Source organism: Muntiacus reevesi, chromosome 11, assembly GCF_963930625.1.
Source record: "Muntiacus reevesi chromosome 11, mMunRee1.1, whole genome shotgun sequence".
NCBI classification, from domain to species: Eukaryota; Metazoa; Chordata; class Mammalia; order Artiodactyla; family Cervidae; genus Muntiacus; species Muntiacus reevesi.
In genome coordinates this window covers 32,345,070-32,358,878 of record NC_089259.1, presented here as the reverse complement: position 1 = coordinate 32,358,878, position 13,809 = coordinate 32,345,070, and the positions used below count along the sequence as shown (strand labels likewise).

The 13,809-nt window shown below is 46.5% G+C and overlaps 1 protein-coding gene across 2 annotated transcripts in view; it reads right to left on the bottom strand.

Moving 5' to 3' along the window:
- MIPEP (mitochondrial intermediate peptidase) overlaps positions 1-13,809 on the bottom strand; it is an 80,482-nt gene that overhangs the window by 15,943 nt on the left and 50,730 nt on the right. For both annotated transcript variants that reach the window (XM_065901636.1, XM_065901635.1), the window contains exon 17: positions 1,319-1,440. In XM_065901636.1, the coding sequence (XP_065757708.1) occupies positions 1,319-1,440 (122 nt within the window). The remainder of the gene's footprint in view (positions 1-1,318; positions 1,441-13,809) is intronic.

Genomic DNA, 13,809 nt, shown 5'->3' with positions numbered 1-13,809 from the left:
GGATCTTCCTGACCCAGGGATCGAACCCAGGTCTCCTGCATTGCAGGCAGACACTTTTACCATCTGAGCCACCAGGGAAGACTACTTTTTAAAATAGAAAATGCAACTCCTTTAATGCAAAATAACTAAAGTTAAGTAAATAATGCTTTCATTCCACTATTTCTGGAGGCTCTTTATGTGGGCGATTTTGTGACTGTGGTCTCTAACTTGGAATGCTGCTAGCATTTCAGCATCAAAAACACGCTGACATCAGATGCTAATCCTGGCTCCGTCCTGAAGGGAGCGCTGGGGTGGCGTGTGCCCCAGACAGGACCGTGGGCGGAGGCTGGGGACGGGCAGTGAGAGGCCCGCCTGCCCCTGCCAGCCTCAGCTCTGCTGCCTGGCTTCCAGCCTGGACTTTTCAGAACTGGGACCAAAAAGGATCTTTTGATAGAGCTTAGACATTTTCTAGTCCAATGAGTATTTTTACTAGCTTACTTTTACATGTCCATAAAAATATAGCAACTGCATGTCTAGGCGAGAATGCGTACATAAACAAGGTACAAACGCTGGGGAACACATGTACTTAAGGATATGCGGTTTTCTAGTAAAGTGTGATTCCTTTAAACAAGAGAGTATTTTGCCTATTTTATATAAATCTTCAGTAAAGAACTATAATCCCCAGAGTTGATTCATGGTATTCAATTTAGGCTTTAGAGCCTCTGAAAGTAATAAAACCTAAACAGCAGCCCAAATGTCCACGGAGGTGCAGAGGGTGGGAGATGAAATAGCATGTGGGCACCGGGCTATAAAACACTTAGAGACTCTATCACATCAGATTCAACTGAGAATGACTATTAACTGCTGAGAAAACTCAAGACTGTGCCAGATGACATGAAGAGCTGAGGGGGGTGGGGTTGGGGGGAGTGAAGGACTAGGGATTAGCAGACCTCATCTTGGTCTGGTTTGTTCACTGTGACGCTTTGAACAAACCACCAGCCCCCTCTGAGCCTCTGTCTCCCCTCTGAGCACACTCTCTGCCCCGGATGTGGGACTGACGTGTACCTGCCAGGGGTGTCTGAGGCCCCCGCCTCAGCCCCACCATCTAAGAGGCGAGGGGAAAGGACGCCCTGGGCGACTGCAAGCCCAGATGGGAATTACTGCTCTGCTTTCAAAGGACGTGCCTTCTCGGGACTGGTGAACTGGAACTGGCCTCTCTGGCCCCCCAGGGAGGACGCCCGGCCCACAGTGGCCCAGTTTCCTGCAGGGTCCAGGTGAGCTCTGGGCACCTGGCCTCGGATGCAGGGGTGCGGGCTGTGAAACCCCCTGGGTCTGTTACCTGTTGAAAGGGTCCTGCCGGAAGCACTCTCTCCAGACCATGGACGCCACGGCCCTGGACATCAGGTAGGAGTAGTACTTGGCGCCATAACCCACCAGGTGGCTGAAGCGCAGCTGCCAGGCCTGTCGGGCAGAAGAGACACAGGGAGGGTGAGTCTGCACACCCGCCGTCTCGCCCGACAGGGCGGCCCTCACGCCAGCACCCTCCACGTCGTCACACACAGCCCGCAGGCTGGGGCCCGATCCCCAGGACCCTGGAGTGAGACCATCTGTGGAGATAGGCCTCTGAAATGAGGCTGCGGGGGCAGCCCGAGCCAACAGGGCTGGGTTACCTGGGTCCTCACGAGACGGGGAGACTGGGGAGGACAGAGGCCAGGACAGGCCTCCGGAGAACCGCCCTCACCCCGACTGCCTTGCATAAAGCTCACTGCCACTGGACTCAGGTCGGACACACACAGGACACCCAGGTTCGGGGCAGGAGCGTCGGTCACGAGTCGGACAATGTCCATGATCCCGTCTGGGAGGCCCAGCAGTGACGACAGTGCCGCTATCACCGCCAGAAAGGCCACGTGTGCTCCCAGGGAAGAGCCTCCCCCGGCGAACTCCCTGCACGTGCTGTCTCTGGACGGGAGCTGAAAACAAGGCTCCGCGGCTGCCTGGCAGGAAGCAGGCTTGCCCCGAGGGGCGGCCCCCAGGCACATACAGAGCCGCTGCTACCGGAGCCGGTCCTCAGAAGACGCTTCTCTGAAACAAACCTGACCTGCAGGTGTAATCCTACTGTCTCTTCATGGATGCTTCAGCAGACAGGAAAGTTGTTTGAGAGAAAAAAAAAAATTGAAGCCTAAGTTTCTAAACTAAGGTAATCACTGTCTAATAAGTCCTTTCACATCCTGGAAAATAAAGTATGAAGTTTCATCATCACAATAAATGTTTAACTAGATAAAAAACTTCTCCCTAATCAACTAAGCTGCAAACAACAAACAAAAGCCCCTTGGTGACAGTGGCGTGGCCGACCTGAGGACACCCCAGCCCTCCCCGCAGCACAGGGCCCTGAGTGTCGCCCGCGAGCGCCACCACAGCTGGCCTGGTTTGGGTCACACGCACAACTGAAATTTCCCTAAGAACAAGGTCCAGGGGCACACGAGGCACTCACTGCTGTCTGTGAATGGCGGGGTGGGCGGACAGGTGGACAGAGGATGGACACTGCAGAGCTGTGTCACAGTGGTTCCTCACAGGCTGGACTCTGGACCGAGACCAGGAGGCCGGCGCCCAGGAACAACACCCACACCACAAGCAAGAGGGCGTCCTGGCACTAGACCACATCAGGATCTCAGGCTGATTCTTAAACACAGCCAGTGTTTTTCTTCCTAAAGAATTCCTTGACTGCGCTATATGACAGTCGTTATAAGACTCTGGGGGCTGGCTTTGGCACCAGAGGCCAGGTTTGGACTGTGTACAGCATCTGCGTGGTGTTTCCTCGTGTGCGATTTGGTCTCCGTCAAGCCTCGCAGGCTCAACAAGCCAGGGGCCAGCAGGACCGCGCAGGAGGGCGTGCCACGTGCCCCCGCCGTGAGCAGGGCTGAAGGACAGCACGACCGAGAGCGCTCGTGCACCAGCCCTGTGGCAGCCCTCCCTCCGGGCTGCCCGCCCCCTGCACGAGCAGTACTCTGCCCGGGTTATGTCCTGGGAGGCCCAGCCCTGGGTGTCCAGAGCGCCCACCCGACCATGTGGGGACCAGGGAACCCCCACCACACCTGCCTTCTCAGGTGAATATTCTCTATCAATGTGTGTACATGTTTTCCATGAGGTCATACAGACAAGTATTCCTAATATAAAGTCCCCACTGACATTTTACCAAAAGTCGTGAAACAGTAATGCCAAACCCACAGGGATTCTGCCTGGAATAAACTGATCTTAGGAGAAACCTAGCCGCCGTGGTGGATGCCCCCTCCAGGCCCCATCCTCCACGGATGCTTGCGTGGGCCTCCACCCCATGAATGCAGGCAGGTGTGGCCATTGAGACTTGACCGAGGAGCGCGATGTCCGCGGGCTCGTCTCCCGTGGTCAGCAGCCATAGTGGGAAAGCCCGCCTGCAGGGACCCTACAGGATCTGGGTGCGGGATTCGGGGCCTGAGGGCCACGGGGGTCTGACAGCTGACAGCAAGCAAGAAGTCAGCCCCCTTAGTCCTGCAAACGTGAGAACCCTGCCAAGAACCCGAGTGGAGCAGGCACACCCCAGGTGAGACCTCGGCCCAGCCAACACCCTGACTGCCACCCAACCCACAGGAGCTGTGAGCTGTGGTTCAGCTACGAGTGCATGGTGATGTGTTACACGGCAGCAGAAGACACACACCGACATCTATTTGAGAACAGAGGGCTGGGTTTCCCTGGTGGCTCAGTGGTAAAGAATCTACATGGCAACATAGGGGAACGGGTTCAATCCCTGATCTGGGAAGATCCCGTGTGCCTCAGAGCAACGCATACAAGCAGTGAGCCTGTGCTCTAGAGTCCGGGAGCCGCAACCGTGAGCCTGAGGGCCTGGGCTCTGCAGTGAGAGGCCTGAGCTTCTCAACTACAGTAGCCCCTGCTCGCCACAACTAGACAAACCCACACACAGCAACCACAACAGTGCGGCCATAAATAAAGAAAACTATCAGAAAAAGAACAAAAAATTAGAGCTGTGCTCAGAAATACTAACAAGAGAAACAAACTGAAAATTAAGAATGGATACCAAAACCTATTAAAGTATATCTGTGTGTCTTCATGCAAACATTTTGAGGAAGGTATTTTTACAAATATTTTATAATTTTTAATAGCTTCTATTTTACAGTAGACTCAAAAGCATAAGTGGGTCAAGGCCATGGGCAGGGCCTGCCCAGCGGGCCCTGGCCTGCCCCACTGCCCCCTGGGTCCCCGTGACTCAGGGTGGCTGCGTGCCAGCAGTGGGTGTAACTGCAGACCAGGTGCTTCAGAAGCCAGAGGCTCACCCCCGTGACCTCTTTCCCTTCCTGCTCCCTGGAAGAAGCAGGAACCAGACTCACACCTGGGACTCAGGGAAGCCACAAGCCAAGGAACCCCTGGCCTGACCTGCTCGCCTCTGCCTTGCTGGGTTATCTCACTTAACGCATTATTGACCTAGCAGCTTTTGCAGAAACTAATGGCTGGGCCCAGCAATCTGTTATTTAAATGAATACTCAAAGACTCTAGTCAATAACGTTTGGGCAACCAAAGACGTGTTAATACGTCTCTGGTCAGTAAGTAGTTAAGTTACTGTTCTGGGGGCTTTGTCGCAGCAACTTCACCTGGACTCCAACAGAGGAGGCAGAGCCCGGGACCCTAATTAGAGCTCCCCACCCGCCCCCCAGCTCCCCGTTCCTCCATACTGCCCACTCCGCATTTCTAACTATGGGACGGTCTGTGTTCCCAACACACGTGAAGGTTATAGCCACCCGGACTTCAAATCCCACTGATCCTCAAACAGATCCTTGTGCCATATTCCCGAGTTCAGACTAAACCTACAACTTGTAAATTAATTTCTCTCCTGTCGGCTTCAATGCATATCAAAGCATACCACCCAGCTATTTTTACAGCTAAAAAGCAGAACCCCTGTGCAGACTGACATCAGAGTACTCCACTACGAGTATACCAGGGTGCTGACACTGCTGGCCCCGGGGTGGAGGTGGCGGGCTGCCTAGAGGTGACAGCTGTGAGAAGCTGACGCACAGGGACCCTACCCCAAGTGGAGCAGCGAGCTAGAATGTTGACACTGCTCTCCGGTATATAAAAACAAACCCCTCTCCATATTACCATAGAAGCCTGAATGATTTCCACAGGACCAGTATCAGAATTTTATAAAGTTCTTAATGACAACTAGAAACCATTTTCTCTGCTAATGGTACACTTATGGCTCATTTTAAGGAGACTGGACCCAGTCTTCTAAGAAAAAAGTACTCCAAACTACCTAACCAAAATAATAATTCCATTGTCAGTTCTATTTATATATAAATAGAGGGGGAAAGGATCTCCAAAAAAAGAAACAAAATGTAAAACCCCATGAAAATACCAGTATGTGTCTGTCAAAACCAACTCCATAAGCAGAACGAACACGTAACCAATTAAGACGGAAATGCTCTTATCAGACGAAACATGGAAACATAATGGTGATCTAATTAATTGAGATAACTTAGGTGAATCCCTAAAATTATGAAGATGTCAACAAACAGGTAAAAATGACTAATTAATGACTACACATACACACCATCTGAATTTCTGAAGTGAAAAAACAAAATTGAAAATGTTACTGATTTTCATCAACTTTTCCTGGGATCAGGCTGAGGTGCATGGGTTACACTGAGCAGTGGGTGACTCAGGGCAGTTAATTCTCAGTCACGTGCTGTCCCTGAAACCTATGAAATCTGGTGTCCACACAGCAAACTCTTCACTTAACTGGCTCCTGCCTGTCAGACCACCAACTTTACATAAGCTGTACACAACGGCCTTGGTGTGAATAATTGCTGCTTTGCAAACTTATTTAATTCGCACAATGAACAATCCCTTCGGATCATAATAAAAGTGCCTGCTATAATTTCATTTGTAGACTGCAGTGGGTATGTGTCTCACTAAGGGTGATAAGATGAGACCTGGTTTCTACAAAGATGTGAGAACAACCTTCCCGCCCCCGTCCTGCCAAGCACAGCTGGGGGTCCCCGCCCCCACCCCAAGGGGAGCACATGCAGAAAGTGCAGCCCAGGGCTCACGATGCCACATCACCTGCAAGCCGGTCCCTACGTTCATTCTGTACAAAGTAACTGACATGTAACACATGTGACTGAGCCCCTGAAACTACGAGGGCTGCCTGCTTTCAATCACCCTGTCATCAGTCTTCCCCAATGATCTCGTCTGAAGAAGAATCTCCAACATTCCTGATGTAACAGCTTTTAGCAATTTCTTACCAAAAAAAAAATCCTGCTGTATTTATGCTTGAAACATATGGAAACCCCGGGCAATGCCTAACAGTGCATATTACTGCAACTCAAAACAAGTGTTGGATAAAAAAAAAAGCCAGCACCTAAACATTATTGGAACTTTTCACATAAAAGTACTCAGGTTCCATCAGTTCACAGTGTAGTAACAGGGGCCCCGGAAGGCTGCATCTTGGTTCTCCAGGGTTTGAAGGTCAAGGTGTGATCTCCCAAAGGGTGGCTGTGAGCAGTGGCTTGTTGAAAGCTGAAAAGAACTGATGCCCTCTTATTTCTTTCTAAATCTCTTCTCTAAACTCAGTTGTGGCCAGATATTATTCTCCAGAATCTTATGTATTTATTTATTCACTTAAACTTATTCTGTACAAAACTAGTTCGACTTTTTGAAGGATATACTAAGTTTTAAGAAGGACAACGAGTTAGAAAAAGGGTGAGGGAAATGTAAACTACCATCTGATTTATATACCTCCACTGTGTTCATGTAAAGGACTGAGCCGCATGAGAGTGCTGTTTAAACTGCATGCTGGCTTAAGTGGAAATAGGTTATTGCTGAAATTGTGTAAATCATTTCAAATATTGTTTGATTTTATGCTTTTTAGCTTTTAAGTGTCTGAGTTTTTCTAAATGTTCTGAGAAAGTCTGGTTCACTTTCACTCTCCATAAACCAGCAAGCATTTCAAAACTTCCCTGAGACTCTGAAAAAACACACACATGTGAAAAGAAGGACCCTGAAGGGCAAGTGTATTAAATAGAGCATGCAGCAGGGTGCTCAATTCCACAATTACTAACTGTACACACTACAAATCGAGAGTAAGCAACTCCATGGTAAACTCCTCTTACACCCGATAACCTGGTTGGGGACGCATGTTCTCAGGGCACAGACCCACCATCACAGTGCTGGAGTACGTGGCTGTGGGCGCTATCACGGGACGCAGGTGGCCCAGCCCACAGTCGTCCTTCTGGTTGGGGGTCAGCCTCAGCATCCTGACCACAGGCAGGGATGTCCATCTCCTTTAATGTGTGAACCTGCTTCTCCTGCTGCAGCTGCCCCACTTGCAGTGATGAAATCCCCTTTCAGTAACCACCTGTTACACTGACGAGAATACGACTGCTTAACGCTCGCTGTGTTCTCACCAGGTGCCAGGCGCTGGGCTGCACGCTTCCACATGCGTGATCTCCCTTGGTCCTCACGATGACCACTTGAGTCAGTGCTCACGTTACAGAGGAGTGTCCAAGTCTCGAGCATCTGCTGCAGCACCACCACGTGGGGTGACCTCGCCTGCCCGGTCCCCCAAACTCCAGCTGCCCTGCCCGTGTCCACACCTCACTCCTGCCTCTGTGGTCAGACTACATGCCTCCTGACCCGGGAACAGCCTCTCAAACACGCATACAGGCTCGCTCTCAAATCCAGCCAGAAATATTCCACTGAAACCGTGGACACAAACAGGGTGTTCAACGTCTCCAGTGTTATCTGGCGTGATTATAAAAGTTGAAGCCACTCAATCTACAAATTCAGTGCAATTCCTGTCAGATTACCAATGGCATTTTTCACAGAACTAGAACAACAACAACAAAAAGTCAAAATTTGTTAAGGACACATAAAAGACACCGAATAGCCAAAGCAATCTGGAAAAAGAAAAATGGACCTGGAGGAATCAGATTTCCTGACTTCAGACTATACTGCCAAGCTATAGTCATCAGCTGGTACAAAAACAGAAATATAGATCAATGGAACAGGATAGAAGGACCTGGAAATAATCCCAAGCACCAATGGTCAATTAATCCATGACAAGGAGGCAAGACTACACAAGGTTGGAAAGACAGTCTCTCCAACAAACAGTACTGGGAAAACTGGACAGCCACGTGTAAAAAAATGAAATGAGATCATTCCTTAACTCCACACACAAGAATAAGCTCAAAATAGATTAAAAGACCTAAACGCAAGAGGGGACACTACAAAATTCCTAGAGAAAAACACAGAAAGAACACTCTGACATAACAGCAACATCTTTTTTGATCCATCTCCCAGAATAATGGAAATGAAAACAAAAATAAATGCGACCTACTCAAATTCAAAAGTTTTTGCACAGTAAAGGAAACAATAAACAAAACAAAAAAGACAACCCACAGATTGGGAGAAAATATTTGCAAATTTATGTGACTAATAAGGGATTATTCTCCGAAATTTACAAATAACTCAAGACACTTGACAGCGTCAAAAACAACCACTCAAAAAAATGAGCACAAGTCCTAAACAGACATTTCTCCTAAGAAGACATACAAATGGCCAAGAGGCACATGAAAAGATGTTCAACATCAATAATTATTACAGAAATGAAAATAAAAACTATGAGATATTGCCTTACACCAGCCAGAATGGCCATCATCAAAAAATACAAACGACAAATGCTGGAGAGGCTGTGGAGAGAAGGGAACACCCTACACTGTTGGTGGGAATGTAAACTGGTGAAGCCACTGGAGATAGCAGTAAGGAGGGTCCTTAAAAAACTAAAAACAGAGCTCCCACCTGCCCCTGCAGTCCCACTCCTGGGCATATATCCGGAGAAAAACACGATCCAAAAGGATACATGCACTCCAGTGTTCACTGTGGCACTGCTTACAATAGCCAAGACGTGGAAGCAACCTAAATGTCCATCAGCAGAGGAATGGATAAAAATGTGGTATATGTATACAATGGAATACTACTCAGCCATAAAAAAGAATGAAATGCCATTTGCAGCAACATGGATGGACCCAAAAATCATCATACTGAGTGAAGTCAGAGGAGAACTATCATATGACATCCCTTATATATGGAATCTAAAAAGAATTGATATAAATAAACTTACTTACAAAACTAAAATAAACTCACAGACTTAGAGAACCAACTTATAGTTGCGGGGAAGGATGGGAAGAGGAAGGGATAGTTGGGGAGTTTGGAAAGCTCATGTACACACTGCTATATTGAAAGCGGATAATCAACAAAGACCTCCTGTACTGCACATGGAACTCTGCTCAACATTATGTGGCAGCCTGGTTGGGAGGGGGGTATGGAGGAGAATACATGGATATGTACAGCTAAGCCCCTTTGCTGTCCACCTGAAACTATTGACAACACTGATTGGCTCTACCCCAATACAAAAAAAAAAAAAAATTCAAGCCACTGGATCAGTGAAGGACACGAGGGTCACAGAAATGTTGAAAGGGGGCAGCAAAAATATTACTTACATATGTTGTGAGGTTTCATACATGTCTGTAAGTATGTATTTATACATAGAGAGAGTGGTATCTAGAAACCTTTACAATCCTGTGAACATGCATCAAGGACGGCAGGATGTTCATTAAGAATGTCAGCCACAACATCAACACACTAAAGTAAAAGTAACTTTCTGTGTGCCAACGATAAAGAGCTAGAAAAGGGGGGAAGGGGCAGTAAGAGAGCCACTCACAAGAGCAATAAAAAAGCCCATACAACAACAGGACATTAACAAGATGTATGAGGCACTTCTGAGAGGAAGATCATAAATAAAGATGGTGTGACAGGAAGAGGCAGATCCACAGAGGGAAAGTGGAGCCAGGCACCTATGTATAAAAACAAAAATCAAAAATCCCCACAAAAAACAAAACCCCTCACAAACAATTATCCAGCTTTGGCAGAAGCCCTGAAAAAGCTTAGACACAATCTTAGCATCTCACAAAGGAGACCTTTTCAAGTCAGAGGGGCAAGTGGGTTTTTAAAAAACCAGTTAGAAAAAGTAAAATTGGTTCTAAATCTGGTGACTTACACCACTGGAAACTTAGACAGACAAAGATTTAAAAGTAACAAACAAGATCACAGAAGTGCTAGAAGGAAATATGTGAAAGCCCATGGATGAGAAGTGCCTCTATACCTGTGGAAAGAGGTTCCATCCTCCGGCGAGAGGGGGAGAACTGCGTACCACGGGGCGGAGGGGTGGTGGGGGGCGGTGCGGGTAGCCACCCCTGGACAGGCCCAGAGCAGGGGAGACTGCCTGCAAACTCTCCACACCTCCTGATTTCTGGTTACATGCATCTATGACGTTCCTCAACTGTAGTGAAAATGCAAGATTAGCATCAACTAACCTAACCCACCCAGAGGCTCCTTCCAGGGCTGGTGCTGTCCCCGAGACTCCAGGACACAGGGAAAAGGCCACCGGGAACAGCCCTCGGGATCCCGAGCTCCCTGCGTCCTGCCCACGCTCACCGTGGATGAGAATCCACTCGGACAATCACCAGGGTGGAAGCTTCTGGAAACAAAAATATCCTGAAATCTAAAAGACACGTGTATCGTTTAAACAGTCTACCTGGTGAAGAAGAAATGAGTATCCTGGGTTTTTTTTTCACTTGACCTAGCCTTTGTGAATCTGCAGTCAAAAAAAAAATAAAAACCATAGTACTATTCATGAAAACCAAGATGAGAATCAAAGTTGGTGACTTGGCTCCAAAGACTATGTTATAAAAACAACTGGGTAAGTCATATGACTTCCTCATGTTTTAGATCAGTGAACTCTAGAGCTGCAGCTGTCCCACAAACCGAAACCACATAAATTTTTAGCAAATGAGTCAATCTTGAGATTAAAGTTTCAATTTATAACACTTCTGTGTTTTAGTTACAAAGTCATAAATAAATCTAGCATGACAGAGAAGGTAAATATTTTCTCAGTTGTTTATGCAACCAAAGAGGAAAGGAATTTAACATTCAATTAACCACTTAAGTTTTTCTAGATAGGCACCATATGGTCTTTGTATTTAAGAGAAAAAAAATAAATATTGTTCTGTTTAATCTAACATGTGCTTAGCAACGTCAAGTACGCCAAACTATACCACCTGGGCATGCCTTCACCTCCCAGGAGACTGTTCTCGTTTGTTCAAGAGCCAAGGCATAAGAATAGGAGGAAACGTGACTGCTTCCCCAGGGGAGAAACTAGACAGGCGGAAGGAGGATTTCTAGCAAACAGTTGAAGCTACATTCTCTGGAAAGGGACTGACGAACTTTTCACCACCCTGGGGTCTAGGTCTACTGTTTTACATACAGTATGTTTTTTTTTTTTTTTTTTTAACACACTGAAAGAAAGAAACCTTTATGCCATTCCCTGAGCCAACATCTGAGTGTGAGGGAAGAAAAAGAGCCAAGGTCAGAAGCAGACCTCAGATTTATATATAAAAGCTCCCACGTGATCAAGCTCTCTCACCAGGCTTCCTTTAAAGCTAACCGATTGGAAAATATCTGCCATTTTAATCTAGATGGTAGAAATCGATTAATAGACAATTTCCTTATCTTAGCATTTTATCAGTTAATTTAAAATTAGACCTTTTCAAATAAAACTATCAACGATGGATGCCACATAAAGTCAGTAAGTTATGACACGATTTTATACGAAGTGAACTAAACTTGTGACATCTCCGATGAAAACCTCTGAAAGATATATTTAAAAGTAAAGTTATAAGAACCTAATTCTTCATCTGCTTGAATGCACAAACGTCAGGCATCTACGTGGATTTCTATACTTCAGTTCAGTTCAGTCGCTCAGTCATGTCCGACTCTTTGCAGCTCCATGGACTGCAACATGGCAGGCCTCTCTGTCCATCACCAACTTCTACAGTTTACTCAAATTCATGTCCCTCTAAGTGGTGATGCCATCCAACGATCTCATCCTCTGACGTCTCCTCTCCTCCTGCCTTCAATCTTTCCCAGAATCAGGGTCTTTCCAACCAGTCAGTTCTTCGCATCAGGTGGCCAAAGTATTGGAGTTTCAGCTTCAGCATCAGTCCTTCCAATGACTATTCAGGACTGACCTCCTTTAGGATGGACTGGTTGGATCTCCTTGCAGTCCAAGGGACTCTCAAGAGTCTTCTGCAACACCACAGTTCAAAAGCATCAATTCTTCGGCACTCAGCTTTCTTTATAGTACAACTCTCACATCCATACGTGACTACTGGAAAAGCTATAGCTCTGACTATATGGACCTTTGTTAGCAAAGTAATGTCTCTGCTTTTTAACATGCTGTCTAGGTTGGTCATAACTTTTCTTCCAAGGAGCAAGTATCTTTTAATTTCATGGCTGCAGTCACCATCTGCAGTGATTTTGGAGCCCCCCAAAATAAACTCTGTTTCCCCAACTATTTGCCATGAAGTGATGGGACTGGATGTCATGATCTTAGTCTTCTGAATACTGAGTGTTAAGCCAACTCTTTCACTCTCTTCTTTCACTCTCTTCTTTCACTTTCATTAAGAGGCTCTTTAGTTCTTCACTTTCTGCCATACGTGTGGTGTCATACAGATATACAGACATGCATATCTGAGGTTATTGATATTTCTCCTGGCAATCTTGATTCCAGCTTACGCTTCATCCAGTCCAGCATTTCTCATGATGCACTCTGCATATAAGTTAAACAAGCAGGGTGACAATATACAGCCTTGTACTCCTTTCCTGATTTGGAACCAGTCTGTTGTTCCATATCCAGTTCTCACTGTTGCTTCTTGACCTGCATACAGATTTCTCAGGAGGCAGGTCAGGTGGCCTAGTATTCCCATCTCTTTAAGAATTTTCCAAAGTTTGTTGTGATCCACACAGTTAAAGGCTTTGGCATAGTCAATAAAACAGAAGTAGATGTTTTTCTGGAACTCTCTTGCTTTTTTGATGATCCAACGGATGTTGGCAATTTGATCTCTGGTTCCTCTGCCTTTTCTAAATCCAGCTTGAACATCTGGAAGTTCACAGTTCGTGTACTGTTGAAGCCTGTCTTGGAGAATTTTGAGCATTACTTTGCTAGTATGTGAGATGAGTGCAATTGTGGGGTAGTTTGAGCATTCTTTGGCATTGCCTTTCTTTGGGATTGAAATGAAAACTGACCTTATCCAGTCCTGTGGCCACTGCTGAGTTTTCCAAATTTGCTGGCATATTGAGTGCAGCACTGTCATAGCATCATCTTTTAGGATTTGAAATAGCTCAACTGGAATTCCATCACATCCACTGGTTCTGTTCGTAGTGATGCTTCCTAAGGCCCACTTGACTTCACATTCCAGGATGTCTGGCTCTAGGTGAGTGATCACACCATTGTGATTATCTGGGTCATGAAGATATCTTTTGTATCTTCTGTGTATTCTTGCCACCTCTTCTTGGTATCTTCTGCTTCTGTTAGGTCTATGCCATTTCTGTCCTTCATTGAGCCCATCTTTGCATGAAAGGTTCCCTTGGTATCTCTAATTTTCTTGAAGAGATCTCTAGTCTTTCCCATTCTATTGTTTTACTCTATTTCTTCGCATTGATCACTGAGGAAGGCTTTCTTATCTCTCCTTGATATTCTTTGGAACTCTGCATTCAAATGGGTATGTCTTTCCTCTTCTCCTTTGCCTTCCGATTCTCTTGTTTTCACAGCTATTTCTAAGGTCTCCTCAGACAGCTATTTTGCATTTTTTTTTCTTGGGGATGGCCTTGATCCCTGTCTCCTGTACAATGTCACGAACCTCCGTCCACAGTTCTTTAGGCACTCTA